Source organism: Carassius carassius, chromosome 38, assembly GCF_963082965.1.
Source record: "Carassius carassius chromosome 38, fCarCar2.1, whole genome shotgun sequence".
NCBI classification, from domain to species: domain Eukaryota; kingdom Metazoa; phylum Chordata; class Actinopteri; order Cypriniformes; family Cyprinidae; genus Carassius; species Carassius carassius.
In genome coordinates, this window is record NC_081792.1 from 11375011 (window position 1) to 11399026 (window position 24016).

At 36.7% G+C, this 24016-nt stretch overlaps 1 protein-coding gene across 3 annotated transcripts in view; it reads left to right on the forward strand.

Moving 5' to 3' along the window:
• The window catches only part of LOC132119307 (cAMP-specific 3',5'-cyclic phosphodiesterase 4C-like), a 75003-nt gene that overhangs the window by 44049 nt on the left and 6938 nt on the right, over positions 1-24016 (forward strand). For all 3 annotated transcript variants that reach the window (XM_059529147.1, XM_059529149.1, XM_059529148.1), the window contains exons 2-6: positions 11926-12102; positions 12662-12698; positions 13537-13607; positions 13896-13939; positions 14073-14185. In XM_059529147.1, coding sequence (XP_059385130.1) covers positions 11926-12102; positions 12662-12698; positions 13537-13607; positions 13896-13939; positions 14073-14185 — 442 coding nt within the window. The remainder of the gene's footprint in view (positions 1-11925; positions 12103-12661; positions 12699-13536; positions 13608-13895; positions 13940-14072; positions 14186-24016) is intronic.

Consider the following 24016-nt stretch of genomic DNA (forward strand, 5'->3'; position numbering starts at 1 on the left):
GAGGCAACAGCGGCAAGCAACAGTTGCATGGTTGAAGTGTTTGCTCTGTGTGTGTAATGTTTAATTCAGTGAGCAATTTATTAAGCGAATGGCAGCGTAGTTGTATTTCTTGTACCTGGTGCCAATATATTATAGTTGTATATATATATATATATATATATATATATATATATATATATATATATATATACAGTACAGACCAAAAATTTTCATCATGACTATGAAAATTGTAGATTCACACTGAAGGCATCAAAACTATGAATTAACACATGTGGAATTATATAAATAACAAAAAAGTGTGAAACAACTGAAATTATGTCATATTCGAGGTTCTTCAAAGTAGCCACCTTTTGCTTTGATTACTGCTTTGCACACTCTTGCCATTCTCTTGATGAGCTTCAAGAGGTAGTCACCTGAAATGGTCTTCCAACAGTCTTGAAGGAGCTCCCCGAGAGATGCTTAGCACTTGTTGGCCCTTTTGCCTTCTGTCTGTGGTCCAGCTCACCCCTAAACCATCTCGATTGGGTTCAGGTCCGGTGACTGTGGGGGCCAGGTCATCTGGCGCAGCACCCCATCACTCTCCTTCTTGGTCAAATAGCCCTTGATGCCTTCAGTGTGACTCTTCAATTTAAATAGTCATGAAAATAAAGAAAACTCTTTGAATGAGAAGGTGTGTCCAAACTTTTGTATATATATATTTGGGATTTATTCAAATACAACATGGGCAACCAGTGTAGCCTGATTTACAAATAAAATGAGTCTTATGAAGTTGGTTCTTTTAGTGAATTCAGAGTAACAAGTTACCAGCTCGTGGTCATATTAAAGGTACAGGTTGTAGGACCTGCCACTAGAGGGCGCACTACCAAAACAATAACAATCGAGTGGTTTAATGACGCTAAGATGGAGCATGGAATGATGGGATTTGCTGTCTTTTACCCAATGATGGCTGACAGCCATCATTCAGACGGAAAGTTAAATCATGGATTTAATGCAAGTTCAACGATTTGCGTGAGTAGATTACATACAAAGTCAATGCAAAGACGCGATCAGACGATGGATCAGACGCGTCCTCGCGCGGGTCTAGAGACATGATGCCCCTCGTTTGGCCTGTATGCCCCATAATACGTTATAATAGTATATGTTTTCTGTAAAGATACGAATAAAAACAACTCACATGTCGAGTAAAACACAATCAATATCAGCATCTCTTTCTAGTTGAAGTTTGTCGCAAAGCTGCTTCCGTATTTGTCCACGACACTGTTGTCATGTGGTTTCAACGTCAGTAAAGGCGGTAACAAAGGGTAACTAATGTCATTGACAGGCGACTGCACTGCACTGCCCGTGAATTTTCTCTTGATTTACAAGTAGTTGAAAACATTAGAGATATTGTTAGTAATCAGCTGGACAAAATATATAACACTAGCCTAGTGGTTTTGGGATATTTTACTGCAAATATCTTACAAATTGTACCTTTAATCAGTATTATTTGCCATTAGACAGTTGTTTTGTCAGTGTCTATGTAGTGGAAATTAATTAAGAACTAAAATGTATATCCTTCATTTCCCACTGAGCCGCACATGTTCAATACATCAGAGAAATGAACTTTCACTGATGTTCGTTCTGGATGTTTGTGTTTGTCATTTACATTTCCGGAGAGAGTTCTAACAAAAACCTGTACAGGTTCACCCTAAAATCAAATCATAAATCATCAGTCTAAAACAAATATATATATAAATAAATTACAAAAATAATACATTACACATAAATTGTATTATAATATTAAGCCCATTTTATTCAAAATTCTCATTAATGTAAAGTGTCAAGATCTTTACAGTTTTAGCTAAATAAATACAGAAGTATATGTAAATATTTTTTCTATATATTATGAGCTTTTATTATTTATTTATTGTTATACCAATTACGGTATTTAGGGGTGGAAATGTGCTTACCATTTCATCTTAGTCCACAATTGTCTTAGAAGATTTTTTTTATTATTATTATTTTTGTTTATGAATATGAACTAAGCTATTCAAAAAGCGGTTAAATGAATCTACACTATCAGAATGCACTGAACCATTAAATTTCCATGGTACTTTACTGTAACATATTATTCTTTGAAGTTCCTTGGTTGTGTAAATACCATGGTATAGCCTGCACTGATACTAATTCAGATATGAAATATGATGCAGGTTTGTATAGGTTCAGGACTTTATCTCAAATATATCATCCAAGCTCTCTTTTATCTCAGTTCAAATTTTTGTCACTTTCTGGACTGTGCACAGCAACACAGTCTGCCATGATTGGCCTCTGTTAGTGACCTGGAAACATGTGCATGTGTGTGTGTGTATTTACTGTGTGCACATGGAATATTTCTGAATCTACAATAAGAAGTCTTGTTTCAACATTACTTTAAAGAGATAGTTCACCCCAACTTTATCTGACCAGATCTGAACGGACTGCTTTCTCACCGTAACTGAACGACTCCAGAGTTCAGTTTCAATTAGGCTGAGACCACCTCATTCAGGTGATCTTAGATCGATTAGTTTGATGTGGATCTGAGCATGATTGCCATGTTGATACAGTATATGCCTTATTTTATAAAAATAATTTTTTTTATTGATTTCTATTTTGGTTATTTAGTTAGATATATATATATATATATATATATATATATATATATATATATATATATATATATATATATATATATATATATATATATATATATATATAGCATAATCACCTGTTAAATTAAAAATGTTTAATTTTGGTTTGGCATTTGCATTATCTTGCATTGGTTACAACTGTCCACAAGTTTTTATAGTTGCAGTTGCCAAATTTCAGAGCTTAAATCCCCAAATCAGAGCTTTTCCATATATGATGTGACATTTAGCCAAGTATGATGTCCCTGCTAGTACCGATACTCTAATCTGAGACCTTTGGGTTACAAGTCAGAATCTCTAACCATTTGACCACGACTGCCCCCCATATTGATACATTTTCTGCACACTGGTTTGCATAAATGTGGCCCGTGCTGGCAAAATTAGTCACAATGAGCAAATTTTCAAAATTGAGTTATTTCTATTTTCACATTCTCTATTAAAAACCTTCAAAAAGATCTGTTGGAATCTGACTGAGCTACACTTGTTTGAAGTCGACAGAGTCAACAAAGTCAATTTTGAGAAAATTATAGTAAAAGTTTCCTGTAGGTTCCCCAACAAAATCACCTAGCACTAAAGACCGCTTAAAATCTCTGGTAATGCCACCAAATTCAGCAGACCAAGTCAAAACCCATGTATATACTGTATAGGAAAAATATATGTTCAACTTTTTTTCCATGATGCCACGTGTTGACCAATCACAGAAATCCTTATTGCGACTAGAGGTGTGAATCTTCTCTTGCTTCACAATTCGAATTTGATTACAACTCTTGATTACAAAATTAAAAAAATTTATGCTACATCTCCATGCATCTTTTCGTCCGATTCTTTTATAAATAATAATTACTATATTAATCATAATAAAGTTATTTTTGTTATTTAATCTTTGTTATTAAAAATAAAAACCAAGATGCAAATACATAGTGGAATAATTCAAGCGAGAAAAATAATCAAATGTAAAAATCACTGCATATCAACATAGTCTTTAGTGCATTCAGTACAAATAAATTAGTGAGTGATTTTCTTTTATTGTTTGATAAACATGATTGAAATAGCCTATATATTAATGCCTACTATAATGCACAGATCTAATATAATGTTACACATCATAGGTTTTTTTTTTTTTTTTTTTTTTGAACAGTTAACCAAACGTTCACTTAAGACATAGATTATGTTTGGATGAATAATCGCCAAGACCGATATTTTGAAATACTGTGCTTCTGTGTGTATGTGTATATTGGGATCTCACACTGTCTGAGAGATGTGTCTTTAAACTGTCACTGTAACTGTTAATACACAGGTTTTTATGGGTTAAGAAGTACATGAGGGTCGAGTCTTTATGACTGGCCACTGTGCACTTTAATTGGCTCTGCTGTGTAAGTGATGTGTCCGGTCCTATCACGATCGAAGCAATGTTCCAAATAAAGACCAACTCCTAATCAGCGCCAGCAGAGACACTAGAGTCAGAGCTCTACAATACGGCTGGTGATCAGGTGAAGGATGGAAAAGAACTGTCCTTTATTACTGCAAACCTCTCATTGTGCCCTTCACACCAAGAGCCTATTGATCCCAGCATCCCAGATCCCTCTCATAACATGAGCTCCTGGTGGGATTGGCATCCTGACTGTTTCCAGTGCCTGATGTTTGCCTGTTCAGAGTCGTCAGAGTCGCTCATGAGCAGGAAAAACACAGTAATGACTTTGAAAGTGTTTAAAAGCATCACCTGCAGAACCAGGGTTCATTCTGAGCAGTGTTGGGGAGTAACTAGTTACATGTAACGGCGTTACGTAATTTAATTACAAATTTATTGTAACTGTAATTAGTTACAGTTACTACGAAAAAATTAGTAATTAAATTACAGTTACTTATGAAATTTTTAACGATTACAAAGGGGATTACATTTGAATATTTACACACATCCACATACAGATTTAACTGATTTCTTTCCCAAATTGCACTGACTATTCTGAGACATACCGCCCTAATAATTTCCGGGATGCGGAAACACAGTCTGGTTCGTAGAATCCAGTCATAAAAACGGAATGCCTAACGCGGACGGAATATGCCACATTTTGGATGACTAAATCAAAAGTAGGTCAGTACACTTGAATCAAAACATGACATCGACTAGTGTCTGTGAATATAAAGCCCCAAAGATGCAATATATGACCCGCACATTCTGCGTGTCTGTGGAAATCAGGCGCGGACTGGACACCGGGAGAACCGGGACAATTTCGGTGGCCTGGCAGCCGATTTTGCCCTCTATTTAATATCATTATTGTATAATGAGCCTGTCCTCCAACAAAAAACGACCATATAGGTCGTTTGTGCAAGCACCTTATTACGACCTATATTTACGTTTTAAAGTTAAGCGCTCTCTAGCGGGCGTAAAAATAATGACAGTATCGCGTTGCGTCTGTCGTCATGAAATGACGTATAACGTCATTACCAATCAAAACGTGTGTGGGCTTTTTACACCGATCTCACAGTATTTCCTACATATTTTACTAGGTGGCTTATTCGTTCGAATGACCACACCTAACCCCACCCCTAAACCTAACCCTCACAGAAATCATGCTAAATTATGATTTATTGAGCATACATTTTCGTGCACATCCGTTCCCTGGGATCGAACCCATGATAGCATGATTACCTATCAATGTATAGCGCAATAATCTACCAACTGAGCTACACGAAACGCAAATCAGAGTGCAAATAAAAGAGTACAAAACATTAATATGAAAACGACCTTTTACCAATAGGGGCGCAATTGTAGTATACGCTCTGATGGGTCGTATTTCAGGGATTTGGACAAACGACCTATACGGGCGTATTGGTTGGAGGACAGGTTGTGTATAATTGCCTGCCGAATGTACTAAAGTGATCATTTGCGAATCCGCCATTTGATAATTAAATCTCTAATAAGTCATGAATTGTTAGTCATGACTCGCGCGCTCTCCGCGCCTCCGCCAAACGGTTTGGATCAGACTCAGAGTAATCAATGCGAGAGAGAGAGAGAGGGAGAGAGAGAGAGAGAGAGAGAGAGAGAGAGAGAGAGAGAGAGTGAGTAGGGTGGACTGCTGGAGCAGAGAAGTAGAACTACTGTTCAGGGTTTCAGGTCAGTTTCATCTGTAAAGATGCTTTTTTGTCTTTGTTTTTTTAATCAAGCAGCAGCACGTTGCTCATCAGTCATCACTCAAAATACTATATAAAGGACATCATTATTATGTGTTGTAATGTTACAGTAGGAATTTAGCTGAAAAAAATTCAGATTTTTTTAAATAGGTTTAGGGGGAGCTACGACAGACAACAACACAACCCTTACGAAAATTAACATTTTAATATTTTACTATAAATCCAGAGAAATGGTTACTATTGTTTAACTGTGGTAACCAAAAATGAAAAATTATTTTACAAATGTATTTATTTAAAAATAAATACAAATCCATTTGCAAAAAAACAAAAACAAAACAAGATTATTTTACTTTTATATAGGCTAATAAAAGCATGGTAATTTTTTGTAAGGGAAAAACATGACTCGTGTACAGTATTAGGATTTTTCTATAAAGATATTGTAGTATTGTAGAGTATTGTATTGTAAAGTGCAGTTTTGTTCAATCTTGAGTATTAAAGTCATGAGAGAGATGGATAACAGGGCAAAATAAAGAGACTGAAGAGAAAAATGGAAGTGAAGGTGCAGTTCAGGAGTCGAGAACTTTTAATTATTTTGCATGTCCCCAAATTAAAGATTTAAACCTTTTTTTATGTCAGGTCCATACAAAAAAATAGTTTTGTCCATGAATTTGTTTGTATGAGTTTGAATTTTCCAGTCAGATTTTTTTCCCAGTCCGCCCCTCCTGTAAATTAATGGCAAAGACATGGTTTCATTTACTACACATAGGCCTACTGAAGCTTGCAGTGTTTTCAACCTCTGCTGCCTCAATATAGGAGTACACGAGCACATAAACATAATTTCTAGAACTGCTCTGTGTCACTTCATGTGCATTTTACTTATTTTGAGAAAACTATCATCATATACAAAGAGACAGCAGTTTAAAAAAAAACACCAATGTTTCAGGAGTTTATTACACAGAATACGACACATGCTTATTAGATAACTGTATTTAAGTTGATGTATATGCTTTTATTTATTATTCTTTAATTTTCACAAATTTAGAAAAGTAATCAAAAAGTACTCAAAAGTAATTAGTTACATTACTTTAATAAAGTAATTGAAAAAGTTACACTACTATTACATTTTAAACAGGGTAACTTGTGATCTGTAACCTATTACATTTCCAAAGTAACCTTCCCAACACTGATTCTGAGTTACTACATTTCACAATGTGTAGTGGAGTTAATGTAGTCTACTCACAGTTGAGCTTTTTTCGCCCATGATTATATTTCCTAATTTAAATGTTCAAAACAGATATTACTTTTACAAACCCACAAAATGTTTAGAACATAGTTTTTCATATATACGGCTCATCTACTGGTCAAAGCTCGTCAAGGCTGCATATATTTTATCAAAAATACAGTATAAGTAATATTTTTAAATATTATTACAATTTAATTACTGTTTTCTATTTGAATTTGTTTTCAAATGTAATTTATTCCTGTGATGCAAAGCTGAATTTTCAGCATCATTACTCCAGTCTTCAATGTCATTTTGGCAATTGTCCCCCATAGCCTGGTTCGTTTGACTAGTGTGATCAGTTCGTTTAGCAGTCCCTGTCTCGGTTGGAAGAGGTGGGCAAGAGTACGATTCAGTCATATATAGATCAGTGAGTGTGAACGCTAACCGCGCCGGAGCGCAGATCTTCTGATACATGCTGCATGATTGCGTGAATATTTCAAAGCGGCAAATGCAATAGATGTGTGCAGCAATATATTGTGAGAAGGCCGTGTGTTACCGCGTCCCATACGACTCAAAATAATAAACCACAAAGTTAACAAAAGGATTTACTCCACTGTGTTGAGCGAGAGCGCTTCTCTGCTGTCTTCACGTGCTATCTGAAACTTCCTATTTCCCATTAATGAAGTCGTGTTAAAGAGCTCATTGCATTCTTCTCTGTTAAAACAGTGGACAGTGGTTTGTGAATGTTGATGCTTAGCCTAAATAATTTGATCGGGAGCATCCCCTCCTGTGACCCATGATGTGTCTGTATGTGTATTCAGAGCCTGTGAGCCACGGACTTTCATAATAATAAAAAACTGTGTTAACGCGCGATAAAATAATTATTGCGTTGATCATTTAATGTGATAACGCGTAAACTTGCCCAGTCCTAATATTTATATATATATATATATTTATTTGTTTTTCATGAATGTATTTTACAACAATACAAAGAGCAATGTGTAACATTTTAAGCCCTAGACTTAAAATTCACTTTTAAATAATGTTTTTTTTTTCAATAAATATTTAGATTTTCTAAAATTATTGTGCACTGATGATTTTAGAGTAACTTTTGCTGCTGAATTATCCACTAACCGTAATAGTATTTTGGTCATAGATTATGATTATATGAGTTTTCGTTTGTTATTTTTCTTTAAAATTACGTTTTTATTCTATATGAAATAGATTGTGTTTAACACACAAACGAGTGACGATCAGGTCAACACACAGAAGTTATACATTGATTTAAAAAACTGTGCCAGTAACGGATCAATATATATCGGTATATATCCAAATACACAGAATATTTCGGATCAGATCGGTTCTGAAAAAATTGTATCAGTACATCTCTAGTAAATAAAGTAATATTTAGGGGATTTTGGGGGAGAACGTTTCTTTAATTGTAATAAAAAATAATTGCAATGAAAAAAAAAATATAACGCATTTCCTCTAAAATAGGCTTTTTTAATTTATTTTGGCAAAATGCAGTTCCTAATGTTTTCTCTTAAGTGTGTCTTATCCTGAAACTGTCTTATGTGTGTCTCTGTGGTATTCTACAAATTTGTCAGCTTTAATCTCATGCTGTGACTTGTCTGTTGGCAAAGAGCACTTACACGTGTGTTTGTGTGTGTGTGTTCAGTCAAAATACAAGACAGAGATAGGACTGAATGTGTTTATGGTAAAAACACTATATTATGCTTCAGCATTTACAGATTTTCGTCTTTAAAATAAATTTCCAATTAAATTAGTAAATTAAATATAATAAATATGTATTTTTATTCTTCAGGAACTATTTATAATGGTAAGATTGTCTTTGGATTTGTGTCCAAGGTTTTTACTAAAAGTCTTGAGAGAGTTAGAATGGCAGTCTGCTTGCGAATGTGACCGAGATAAGGTGAAAAGCACATACTGTGGTGAGTTCATGTTGACATTTGCTGCTTTATACAAACTCTAGCATTCTGTCAGCCTGCTATTCAGAACTCGTAGTTTGTACTTTACTCTTCCCTCTCTGGAAATATGTGGATTTTGCTACATAGGACTGAATTCTGAGAAAGAAAAACCTCCTGTAATTTTACTGTAATTTTCCTCAGTATATTATGCTCTGTCATATATCTTAATTTCCCAAAAATAAATGATAAATTTACCTGCTTGTCTTGACACTGGCTGTTTCTCTGATAACCTATGTATATTGACAAGACATATATTTGATACCTGTGTGTTTTATTTTGGAAATAGATCCTTACATATCTAAACATTTCCTTTTGGTTATTATCAAATCACAATGTGTTTGATTTTTCCAGTTGTTAAAATATAAACAAACATTCTGATATATTTATTAGAAGTTAGATTATTTCCAGGACTAGATTATTCCCAGACATTGTCTTGTGCTTTAGAATATACTGTAAATATTTGCCCAATTCTACTGAGTAATGCAATATCATTAAATAGTGGAGTTATGTTAAGTTTGCATCTGTTGAAATAGTTGAGTTTGCATCTGATTCACAGTTTGCATCATAATTCTAATTTAGAGTTTGCATCATAATTCTGATGTAGAGTTTGCATCATAATTCTGATTTAGAGTTTGCATCATAATTCTGATTTAGAGTTTTAATATTGGAAGTAGTAGTAATGTATATAAATCAAAAATATTTGTAGCATTCTTACTCTGTTCAATTTGTTTTTAAACAGCAGATATTGTCTTTTAAACTAGACATTTACTAAATTTTAATTCCTTTACACTATAAAAAGTTGTAATCATTAAATTGTTACCTGATTTAACCCATAAACACTTGGTTTGTTGTTGTAAATTATTTTATAAAGGTTGATTCATTGATATTACGTAGTATTTTTGACTTTAATAAATTAATTTAATTTACAGTTTTAGGTCACCAGTCAGTCACACACACACACACACACACACACACACACACACATACATATATGTATATTATATATATATATATATATATATATATATATATATATATATATAAAATAAAAAAATAAAAAAATTATAATAACAATAATAATAATAATAATAATAATGTGAACTGAAGTATCAATAATATTTCAAAAACAGGTCTGAGTTTATTACTCTTGACTAGGGAGTTGAAAAACCCTTAAGGGGATAGTTCACTCAAAAATAAAAATCATAATAAAAGTCATCATTTACACTTAATTTGTTCCAAACCTGTTTGCGTTTCTTTTTTTCTATTGAACATAGCTATCTTCCATTGAAGATATTTTGAATAATGTGGGTAACCACAGTTTTTGGTCCCCATTCACTTCAATAGTGTGGGAAAAAAATACTATAAATGTCAATGAGGAGCAGAAACTGTTTTGTTACTCACATTCTTCAAAATATCTACAGCAGAAGAAAGAACTCATACCGGTTTGGAAGAACTTGATGGTGAGTGAAAGATAATAAAATTGCAACTTTTGGTAAACTATCCCTTTAAACCATTGGTCTCAAACTCAGTTCCTGGAGGGTCACAGCTCTGCACAGTTTAACTCCAACCCTAATCAAACAAACCTGATCCAGCTAATCAAGGTCCTCAGGATTACTAGAAACTTCCAATCAGGTGTGATTTGGAGCAGGCTGGTGCTAAACTTTGCAGAGCTGTGGCCCTCCAGGAATTGAGTTTGAGACCACTGCTTTAAACCATTGAGCGATTGTAAGAACACCAACCAGCAATCACCACGACATATCCTGAGGAGAGCTGAGTAACAGAGGATTTTCTGTTTTCTCTTTTAGCATGAGAATGTGATGATATTTCTGAATGCAGAGAAGCAACATTTTACCTGAGAAACTAAAAATAGACTTTCAGCTGCTGAACCTTCACCATAGATATAAATAAACCAAAAGCAGTCCTGGCTCACTTGCTCTTCAAGTCATTCTGAATCAGAGCAGAGAGTCATTGAATCCAGACCTACAGACAGTCCAGCGAAAGCCTGCTTCTTCTCTTTTTCAGTTAACAGCTTGTGGGCCAGAGGTTTTCACTGACTGGCAATTATAAATGAAATAAGAGATGTACAATAAGTCATTTTTTAATCCTGGTCACAGCTTCTGATTCACTTGATTTATTATGCATAATCATATGTGTTGTTTGCCCACTGGTTATTTATCCTGAAAATTATTTAATTTTAAATTGGCATTTGCATAATCTTGCATTGGGAACAAAACTTAACATATTTCAAAAGTTTAAATCCCTCAATCAGGGAATTTCTTTTTTATAAATATACATTTTCTGCCCAAGTGGTTGACTTAATCATCCCAACCTGGCAACCATGTGCACCTACACTCTGTACATTACAGACAAAAATGCTGATGATCTGAAAACACTGTTGTAATTTGTAATTTAGTGATCTCTATTGGGATATTCTGCTCTAATAAAAGTGTATTGAGCCAGTCTGTTTTCTTTCACTTGGTTTTTGCGCCTTTTTTGCTGCGAGTCAATCTGCAAGCAAATTGTGGGTTGACGTTCTCTTGATTTGTGCTTATGTGAAAGTGCAATAATTCTGATAAAATGTGGGGAAAAAATCATTAAAATGGCAATAATAGTGATTAATAATAAATTAGCAAAATATTTGTGATTAACCATTGAAACTTTATTGTACAGCCCTAAATAAAATATTTCATTCAGAATATATGAAAGCTAACTTACACTCTTTCTATCCTCTGCTGTTGGATAATCACAGATTTAACATTAAAAATAACACTTGTCCTTGCAGTTGCAATAATTACAGTGTCTTCAATGTATGTTGCAATTTTCAACAATCATTCAATCAAATGCTTTGCAGTTTCTTCTTTTGGTTGTCAAAATGTTCCCTTAGAAAACTACCTTTCTGTCACCTGTTATTCTGTTACAGTTTCGATGTGGAAAATGGGTTGTCGATCGGCCGCAGTCCATTGGACCTCAGTCCAGGCTCAGGTCTGGTCCTCCAGGCCAACAGCCAGAGGCGAGAGTCTTTCCTTTATCGCTCGGACTCAGATTTCGACCTCTCGTCCAAGACGATGTCCAGAAAGTCCTCAAATGCCAGCGAGCTGTAAGCTTTCATCACATACTAAAGCACAATATGTCATAGTACTCTGTCACTGGACTGACTCAACATATTTTTCTGATTTGCCATTTAATTGTTAGTTCATCTTTCATCATAGCTCTTGAAAGCAGTACATTTATTTCTATCTTTGTAAAAACTAAAGCCTATAGTAAATATAAAGTCAGTAACCTGTATTACTTCTGTAATCTCATGTATTTCCAAGTAAAATAATGATATTTTTTTTTTTTTAAGAAATGGAATTAAGAAATAAAGCTCACATATTAGGCTTGAGAGAGCGAGAGAGATCCTGTATTTTTAAATACAGCAAAGTGCAATGGAAAAAAAATGATTACGTTATTTATATTTTATTTATTTATATTTACAATTTTATTGAAAGCTGTATATATTTATTTATATGACAATCTCAGTCCTCCATAATTTGATCCATCAGGAAATGTTTTAATCTGTGATAAAAAAAAAAGTTTTTGTGACGTAAAGTAAATTCAGTATTGATTTCTTGTTAAATTTGTAATTTTGATGATGATCGTTGACTTCTCCTTTGCAGTCATGGGGAGGACATGATTGTAACGCCGTTTGCTCAGGTCAGTTGGTTATTGATTAAAAAAATGTATAATAAATCAGAATCAGAATCAGAATGAGCTTTATTGTCAGGTATGTTTACACATACGAGGAATTTGTTTTTGTGATAGAAGCTCCGCAGTGCAACAGAATGACAGCGACCCCCCAAAAAAATAATAATAAAAGAATTAAAAAATACAAAAAAATACGAATAATTGGGTAAGGAATGACAATATACAAATTGTGTATAAGTGTATGTGTATATTCAGTATATATGCCCTCTAGCTATATATAGGGCTGTCATGAGATTAATTTTTTTTATCAAATTAATTGCATGATGTACCGATTTCAAAATAATTGCACAAAAAAACAAAGATAAAGTTTTTATAATGTTAAATGAGAAAATCATTGAATAGACATTTACACTGCTGTTAGAATTCAACAAATAGTGCTATGAGATGAATGCGATTTAATTGGACATTAGTGAGTTGTAAAAAAAAGAAGAGCGTTAAATGCGTTCATAATTTTAATATGTTATTTCTTTGATCGAATGAACCTTTAATCAAACCATTAATCAGTGAACCATTAATCAAACTAGCATGTTAAATCGGCTGACCTTATATATTAAAGCTTTTTATATTTGAAATTTCACAAAGAGCTTGCAAAATTGTGCATGGCACTCTGCACACTTGTTTATAATAAGATGTGTGTAAGAAGGGGTTCTGTAGTTCTGTGGCCTTTGTATTGTGTAGATATGTGGATGTGTAATATGTCTTACAGTCACCCTGCACTGTGTGTGTGTGTGTGTGTGTGCGCGTGTGTGTGCGCGTGTGTGTGTGTGTGTGTGTGTGTGTCCTGCAGGTTCTTGCCAGTCTGCGTACAGTGAGAAGTAATGTTGCAGCTTTAACCCATGTGCAAGACAGAAACAACAAGTGAGTCTGTAGCAGAAACACCTTCAGACAGTCAGTGAATTACGGAGCACCACACATGACATGCAGGAAAAAATAGTAGGCTAAATCGTGCGCACGATTTACTAATCGAGGGAACGCAATAGTAATCATGTGCACGGTTTAGTACATTGAGGGAACGAATTAGTAAATAGTGCGCACAATTTATTTATTTTTTCTTACATGTCGTGTGCGGGGCTCCGTAGTGAATGGAAAGATTAATAAGAAAATGATTTATAACTTTTTTTTTACAACTTTTTTTCTGTAAATCAGGAGACTCGCTAACCCTCAGTCAGCCTGTAAAACAAGCCTGTCCGGTGAGTGTAAGAACTTGAGCTGGTCTAGCCAAAGATGAGGATTTTGTAGACCTCAGCCATATGTTTAGAGATGTAAAGGTCTGGAAATTATTAACATTACTGATGTTCTGACACCTGAGGTTGTTTGTTGCAGATGAGACATATCAGAAACTTGCCGTCGAGACTCTTGAAGAGCTGGACTGGTGTTTGGACCAGCTAGAGACCCTTCAAACACGTCACTCCGTCAGTGAAATGGCCTCCAATAAGGTATTTAAAGCAATATGTCAGTGAAAATCAAAAGTGAAATCGGAATCATTTGTTCTGGAATCAGGAATGTGGAATCATGAGTTGATGTACAAGCACTTGAAGTAATACAATTAAATTAAAATAACTGCATACAGAGCTGTCATATGACTTCAGAAGGCTACTTTTTTGATACTTCTAGTATTAAATATAGTTTAATTAAATAAATTGTTTATTAATATGTTTTTGGGTACAGTGAAGTAGTACATTTTAAGGTCTTTGTTAATAATAACATTTGAGTAACTTTATTTGAATTAAATTCCCATTTGATGTTGTGCATGTTCCACACCCAGAGCCATGCATAAAGATAGCAACAATGCAATACAATACCAGCATATTTCAGTCCAATACTAAAGAGAAACGTGGACGTAAGCAATGTTGACAGAGTGCTTGCAGTTATTACAGTGCACAAGACACAGTGTAGTACAGTATGTTTACTATTAGTCAAAAGTGTGGTCTTTTTTGACAGAATTTATGTTTCTCATCAGACATTTTTTTCTTTTTTTTTGTCTCTTTTATTGCAATGCTCCATATTCAGTTTATATTTAATGTTAACCAGAGTTATGAATCATTTCACTGATTCATGATTACCTAACCCCGGCATGCACTGCAGTGTGCGACTGAGTGTCTCCTCACACAGATTTTGGTATGGACTCAGTTACCATGGTAACCAAGTAACAGTGGGATGATTTTACTGTAGGGCTCTGACTGCTGATTACTGGCAGTGTTTTAACCTTTTGAGACCCTGCAGCCTCATTTGAGGACATTACATTTTTGTTAATTTCTCTGAGACTGTTAATGCCACAGTTTTAAGTCTGGATGTCCTGTACAGAGCACATTCAAGGCTTTTCAGAGATACCAAATGATTGGATGTTTCACATGACCACTCCCTCTCCTTGGTGTCTGAAATTAATTTAGTGACACTCTTATGGAAATATGATAATATTTTGTAGTTATCATTTAAATATGTCTAATTTTAAAATTCTGTGTCATAAATCAACATCTCAGGAAAATGTTAAGGGGTTTAAAATCAAAATATGACTTTGTTACTAAACAGGACATTGACTCATACATGTCCTCACATGAGGACACCGGGACTAAAAGCATATTTATTACGCATTTTTGGAGACATAACAAATTAATAGAGAAAGAAATTATATTTCAATATTCTATAAAATATTATATATATTATTATGAAAATCTTGTCAATTATTACTCCCATTATTACACTTCTTTTTTCATTACATGTTTCCCCAAAAACACATTAATATGCAAATTAGATTTAGTTTATAGATACATTGTATATAATGAGAAAACCCATTAATGTTAATTTTACACATATTTTGCAGAAAGAAAAATGGTATATTGAATCATTCTGTTATAACATAGTTGAGAATCATCTTTATACAAAGTTTGGTAAAAAAATAAAATAAATCTTGAAATCTAAAAATGTATCGGTGATTTAAAAAATCAATTGATTTTGCATATGTATCTTCATTCATGTCTTTTCATTTTTTTTTTTTAAACTGAGTCCCGCATAGCATAGCATAACTTATGAATGAAATGCATGAATGCAGAGCACAAGGCTGCACTGGGAAATTCCATGTTCAACGCATGACATGCAATGTGCATCTGTGCTTGCAAAGTGAACGAAACTGCTTTGCAGCAATTCACACCAGCCAATAGGGGCTATTCCAGACAGGCTGGAAAGATAGAGGCAGCTAGTTAGAAAAAAAAGCCACAGTTCAAAGGATATTTACATTTTCAAATAAACTGTGACAATGTGTCAAATTAACTTTTTGTACCAATGGAGTCTATGTGTGTCATACAGTAAGATAGACCCACTGTACTCGTATGAGGACATATTTTTGTGCAAAAACTAGTTCCTGTACAAAAACAAATTTTAGGTATTATACTTATTAGGTCCTACATATCCCAAATAGCAAGAACAATTATAAAATGCATACCAGGTAAACTTTCGCGTCTCAGGAGGATAAGATTCATTTTCTGCATCTACTGCTTACACTCAAAAAAATATTTCACCCCAAAAGTTAAAACTTATGTAATTCAATTAGATGTCAATTTTCCATCCAATTTAATCACATAAATCCAATGCAAAAGTTAACATTTGTTTAAGCTTCACCCTTTCATGTTCAGTTGACGTAAATGAATTAAATACATTTTATGAAAACTGATGAACTGTGATTTAAGCTTGTAAAATACATAAACTTTACTCATTTTCAATAACTTATTGTTACTTGCTTTATATAATCACCTTACCTTTTCTTAATTCTATTAAATAAATTGACAAAACATGTTACACTTTCAAACATTTATTGTAGTAATTGGCCCATGATGAAAGTAACATCCAATCTGGCCAAAAAAAACAAAAAAACACATGAAAGCAGCACATACTGTAATGCAGTACTTAACAAATAAAAACAACTGCCCACAACTAACAGGGATCAACAAGAAACCATTTTAACATCAAAGATTAATTTCACATTTTCAAGGTAATACTGTCATATTATTGCATAGTACAGTAAACAATGTGCTTTCTCCTGATCTATAACACAAAACAGAAATGTAAATGGTCCATTCTCTTCCTAAATATTTGTTAAAATAATTAAATAACCAGGACCCTTTATACAATAAAATAAAAATAAAATACAATAAAAAAGAAGTAATAATAATTAAAACAAAAGGGAAAAAATAAAAGCAAATATTTTACTTCACGTGAATCAAGTTTTCAACACTTTTTAAATACATATAACAGGTTTTCACATTTCAGCATTTAGGCCATTACAATGTGTCCTACTCATTGCAGAGGGGTATGCTGCATACCAAAATATCTTCTCAGCCATGCCTTCAAAAATGTCAGACCTTTGTTTTGATGGTGGAATAAGTAGCATTCCACCAACAAGGAAGCAGGAAAGTGCAGTCTCTTGCATGCTGGAGTTAGTGTCATCAGTTTGTAGAGGGCATTCTTGTCTAAATGTTTTCAATGTTCCTCCAGTTGTTGGAAATATGTAGGCAACCAGTGAATGTCCTTTTCACAGAAACATTTTAATTTTAAGTGCTTGAACCTTTGGGGAAAGCTTGCTGCCCACAACTCCAACATCACCAGACTCATCCTCAGCACCAGCACCTTCTTTGCAAATCACAAAAAGCCCCAGAGTGGTCTCAGAAATTTATTTTTCTGCTTCTTCAGGGTTGCAGTCCTAAGGCAAAAGTAAGTAAATAAATATTAAATAATTTAATAATAATAAATAAATAAATAAATAAAGAACACATTTTCAGTTTCACTGAAATATTTGCAACATACAGGCTGGCAATGTAAGTTAGGTCCTTAAAAAGGGCATACGTATACAAACCTGGAATTCTTTGATGACTGTTGTCACGTCTTCACTGAGGTACACACATAGACTCTGGATGACAATCTCGTTTGATGTGTATGTCACCACACTGAAAATTTGACACAAAATTATACAATCAGAAATGGCACTATAATAAATACTTATTATAGTTTGATATTTTTTATTGCTTCTTAAGAAATTAAATGCAAAAAAAAAATATATATATAACAACACTTACTGTAATTGAGTGATTGCCCCAAACTGAAGATAATGTGGAATTATGTCACAATGATGAGGTCTCGGAAATAGTAAAGATGCATATAACTTCAGTTTTGTAATGAAAACTCTGCATTAAAAGAATGCTGATCGACTCAATGTACAAAATTAGTTTTAAATGGAAATCCTATAAACTTTTACATGTATCTTTCATATACTCATATAACTTAATGTCTAAAAAAGAGAGAAAAGATCAACACTTTTACAAAGAAATGAAACTAGTACAGTTTACAAAACACATAAACATATTACAAAAAACAAACTATACATACCTTAAGTGAGTGATTGACTTTAATCCGATTCAATGTGGAATTATGTCACAACGAAGTCTCTGGAATATTAAAAACGACATGATTAGATTTTTATAATGAAAGTACAACTCAGCATGAAAAGAATGAATGTTCCACTTCATGGAAATAATTTTTTTTAACAGAACATCTTACAAAATGTTACATGCAACTTTCATATTATGTCGAGGATGTTTGTACAACGCTTTAGCGTAGTTGCAAAGTATATTTATAGAAAAGCAAAATGGAAGGTTACATAGAGATGGCTAATCTATTATTTAAAAAACAGAAAAAAAAGAAAGAAAAGTTAAGGCAAGTAACGTTAATCAGCCTAAAAAGATGCACACAGTCGACCATGTACCTTAAAATGGTTCAATTTGCATATATTTGATAACATATTTGTTTTTACCCGAGATCCTAACGTTAACAGTCAACTTAACGTACATGTTCTAACATATTTGCAAAGTGAATGTAAATTACGTCTAACGTTAGATGACAGTTAAAAAACACGCCTAATCTGCTTAAGTGCAAAAAAGTAAAATAAAATAAAAAAAACAATGTAACGTTAGACTTAGTAAGCCTACATAACGTTACTCAAACGGTATGGGCCGTAAGGTTTAAAATGATCAAGAAAAAGTTAGCAGGGAAGGCCGAAAATAGTTCATTCACTAAAAAGTGCAGTTGGCAGCTACTGTAAATCAAGATAGATCATATAATACAAAATAGCTTATATGTTAAAGTCTACATCAATTATACATGAAGAAAATATCTTACCTTTTATAATCTCCTCAACCGTTCTCCATTAATCTTCTCACCGCTGAATCACTGTCGTCACGCGCTCTGGTTGAAATCCCGCCTTCAGGTTTTTTTTTTTTTTTTTTTTATGCGCATGCGCAACATTCGCATTCACGCTTTACTGCAACGAATTAGGCATGGTTTATGTAATTTGATCAGGTTGGTTTCGGATCCATTACGTTCATGTTGAGAAAGCTTAATTCAGAATAATAATAATTATTTCATAATTTTTTAAATATACTTTATTTAAATAGTTTACTTCATTTCAATTACTGGCAAGAATCATTTTTTTGAGTGTACAGTTCTATTTCGTTATAATTATTACACCGATATCAGCACATTAGTGCCTGTCAATTTTTCATCAGCGCTGGTTTCTGCAAATATTTTTCCCATAGCGACTAAAAAAAACAATCCTTGTATGCCATGAACTGAATTAACCAGCTATGAGGAGAATCACAACATTACAGACTTTAATTATATGAGAATCAGACAAAACAGCTTTAATAAGTGAAGGAACTATGATCCCACGAAGCATTGCAATTGACATTAATTGAATTAAAAATGCTAGAGAAATATAAAACAAAAAGTTGTTTATTCAATTCAATTCAATCCAAGTTTATTTGTATAGATGTAAATCCCGTGGCAAAACAGAGAAACAAATAGAGATATCATTAGCATAGCTGCTGATCCAACAAAGTAAAATTAATTAGTTTAACCCAAGCTAAAGAATAAGAATGCACATTTGATCAGATGCAACTGCAGCCACAAATTATGAGATGCATTATTCAAATGCTTGGCGAAAGAGATATGTTTTTAATCTAGATTTAAACAGAGAGAGTGTGTCTGAACCCCGAACATTATCAGGAAGGCTATTCCAGAGTTTGGGAGCCAAATGTGAAAAAGCTCTACCTCCTTTAGTGGATTTTGCTATCCTAGGAACTACCAAAAGTCCAGCATTTTGTGACCTTAGGGAGCATGATGGGTTGTAGCGTGGTATAATTCTAGTTAGTTATGCAGGAGCTAAACCATTTAGTTCCTTATAGGTAAGTAATGATAATTTGTAACTGATACGGAACTTAATAGGTAGTGTCACGTTCGGTGTTACAGATAACACGGGAGAGAGAACCAATTGCAGGTAAGTCGTTTATTTAAAGGGTAATCCAAAGGGGTAAACAGTCCAGGCAGGGTCAAAACCAGAATATCCAAAGATAACATAAACAAGACACGAAGACAAGGTAAGGCAAGGCAAGGCAAGGCAAGAAGCGACGGACATGAATAACGATCAACATTAAACAAGGATTCCGTGACACATACACAGACAGACCGGGTATAAATACACAGAAGGTGAATGAGGGAACTGGAGACAGGTGGGGAATAATCAATTAACTCAAACAAGGAGGAAGGTGATCAAATAAGGGAACAGACAGTTAATAAGGCGACAGACACCGTGGGAAAGGAGGACATCTAGTGGAAACCCAGGGACACAACCCAGACACTGTGACAGTACCCCCCCTCTACGGAGCGGCTCCCAGACGCTCCACGACAGACACAAAACAGAGACCAGGAGGGAGGCGGACAGGTGGAGGTTCAGGGGGAGGGACGGAGGGCCAGAAAAGAAAAACATGGGGAACAGACACCAGAAGTGTGAACACCAAACAGGGAGACCAGGAGGGAGGAGGACCGGAGGAGGTTCAGTGGGAGGGACGGAGGGCCAGACTGACAGAGAGGAACAGGGACAGGAGTGAACATGGCCTGACACTGCTCATGAAGATCATTGGTGACTTGTATTTGCTCATGAAGATCAATGGTGACTTGCCTTTGTTCTTGAAGATCACCGGTGACTTGACTCAGTCCTTGAAGATCACCGGTGACTTGACTCAGTCCTTGAAGATCACCGGTGACTTGACTCAGTCCTTGAAGATCACCGGTGACTTGACACAGTCCTTGAAGATCACCGGTGACTTGACTCAGTCCTTGAAGTTCACCGGTGACTTGACACAGTCCTTGAAGATCACCGGTGACTTGACTCAGTCCTTGAAGATCACCGGTGACTTGACTCAGTCCTTGAAGATCACCGGTGACTTGACTCAGTCCTTGAAGATCACCGGTGACTTGACTCAGTCCTTGAAGATCACCGGTGACTTGACTCAGTCCTTGAAGATCACCGGTGACTTGACTCAGTCCTTGAAGATCACCGGTGACTTGACTCAGTCCTTGAAGATCACCGGTGACTTGACTTGACTCTGAAAGGTCAACGGTGACTAGCCCTGACTCTGGAGGATCCGCGGTGACTACCCCTGACTCTGGAGCATCCGCGGTGACTAGCCCTGACTCTGGAGGATCTGCGGTGACTAGCCCTGACTCTGGAGGATCCGCGGTGACTAGCCCTAACTCTGGAGGATCCGCGGTGACTAGCCCTGACTCTGGAGGATCCGCGGTGACTAGCCCTGACTCTGGAGGATCCGCGGTGACTAGCCCTGACTCTGGAGGATCCGCGGTGACTAGCCCTGACTCTGGAGGATCAGCGGTGACTAGCCCTGACTCTGGAGAGTTCACAGGCACCTGACTCGACTCTGGAGAGTTCACAGGCACCTGACTCGACTCTGGAGAGTTCACAGGCACCTGACTCGACTCTGGAGAGTTCACAGGCACCTGACTCGACTCTGGAGAGTTCACAGGCACCTGACTCGACTCTGGAGAGTTCACAGGCACCTGACTCGACTCTGGAGAGTTCACAGGCACCTGACTCAACTCTGGAGGGTCAACTGGCACCTGACTCGACTCTGGAGGGTCAACTGGCACCTGACTCGACTCTGGAGGGTCAACTGGCACCTGACTCGACTCTGGAGGGTCAACTGGCACCTGACTCGACTCTGGAGGGTCAACTGGCACCTGACTCGACTCTGGAGGGTCAACTGGCACCTGACTCGACTCTGGAGGGTCAACTGGCACCTGACTCGACTCTGGAGGGTCAACTGGCACCTGACTCGACTCCGGAGGGTCAGCTGAGACTCTCCTCCTTTGCAGCGGCGCTGGGCAAGCAGCCATCTTGGGCCATGACTCTGGACAGGCGGCCATCTTGTACTGAGGTGCTGGGCTGGTGGCCATCTGGGGTTGTGGCGCTGGACTGGTGGCCATCTTGTACTGTGGCGCTGGACCGGTGGCCAATTTGGGCATTGGCGCTGGGTTAGCGGCCATCTTGTGCTGTGGCGCTAGGCTGACGGCCATCTTGGGCTGTGGCGCTGAACCGGTGGCCAATTTGGGCATTGGCGCTGGGCTGGCGGCCATCTTGTACTGTGGTGCTGGACCGGTGGCCAATTTGGGCATTGGCGCTGGGCTGGCGGCCATCTTGGGCTGTGGCGCTGGAACGTTGGCCAATTTGGTCATTGGCGCTGGGTTAGCGGCCATCTTGTGCTGTGGCGCTAGGCTGACGGCCATCTTGGGCTGTGGCTCTGAACCGGTGGCCACTTTGGGCCTTGGCGCTGGGCTGGCGGCCATCTTGGGCTGTGGCGCTGGAACGTTGGCCAATTTGGGCATTGGCGCTGGGCTGATGACCACCCCGCCGGAAGAGACAGAAGTGGCTGGGGCATCCCACCGAAGCCGATGCTGCAGGTAGCGCACGAATTCCCAGAATTCCAGTGTCTCTAACTGCGCCATCTCCTCCCATGACACTGGATCATCCAGCCCGCCATTGAAATAGTCCTTGAGGGCCGCATCGTTGTAGCCCATGCCCTCAGCCAGGGACCAGAACACCTGAGCCAGGGCACCCACTTCATTGCCCTCTTGGCGGAGGGCGGTCAATCGAAGGTACTTGGTTCACCGCTCCGCCATCTTGGCTGGGGAACGGAAAAATGACATACCGCTGGTTCCTACTGGGACGGAGTCCTTCTGTCACGTTCGGTGTTACAGATAACACGGGAGAGAGAACCAATTGCAGGTAAGTCGTTTATTTAAAGGGTAATCCAAAGGGGTAAACGGTCCAGGCAGGGTCAAAACCAGAATATCCAAAGATAACATAAAGGCAAGGCAAGCCAAGCCAAGCCAAGCCAAGCCAAGCCAAGGCAAGGCAAGGCAAGGCAAGGCAAGGCAAGGCAAGGCAAGGCAAGGCAAGGCAAGGCAAGGCAAGGCAAGGCAAGGCAAGGCAAGAAGCGACGGACATGAATAACGATCAACATTAAACAAGGACTCCGTGACACATACACAGACAGACCGGGTATAAATACACAGAAGGTGAATGAGGGAACTGGAGACAGGTGGGGAATAATCAATTAACTCAAACAAGGAGGAAGGTGACCAAATAAGGGAACAGACAGTTAATAAGGTGACAGACACCGTGGGAAAGGAGGACATCTAGTGGAAACCCAGGGACACAACCCAGACACTGTGACAGGTAGCCAGTGCAGAGACTGTAGACTTGGGGTAATATGATCATATTTTCTTGACCTGGTAAGGACTCTAGCCGCTGCATTTTTGACTACCTGTAGCTTGTTTATTGAAGAAGCAGGACAACCACCTAGAAGTGCATTACAATAGTCCAGTCTAGAGGTCATAAATGCATGAACTAGCTTTTCTGCATCAGAAACATGTTTCGTAGCTTGGCAATGTTTCTAAGATGGAAGAATGCAGTTTTTGTAACATGGGAATATGCTTTTCAAAAGACAAGTTGCTGTCTAATATAACACCCAGATTTTTGACTGTAGGGAAGTAACAGTACATCCGTCTAGTTGCAAACTGTGGTCTACTAGATTCTGTGTACTGTTTTTTGGTCCAATAATTAATATCTGTCTTTGAGACCCTTGGCATAGGGTACAAATTTGTACCCTTGTGATTTGTACCTTAAGAGACCAGTTTTGTACAGAGGTGGGAAGTCCAGGGGCCAAAGAGTAAAAGACCAGCAGCCGATTTCACCAGAGGAACCAAGTCATTCCTTCCAAATCACAAATGACTCTCAAATTAAATCCTAAGTCCTCAAAGAGTTGCAAAATGCTTCATGTTGCAATACATGAATTACTCCCAAAATGCACTGCAGTATGAATAATAATTTTCACCACTGTTGAGGATCAGATGATAAATGTTCATGG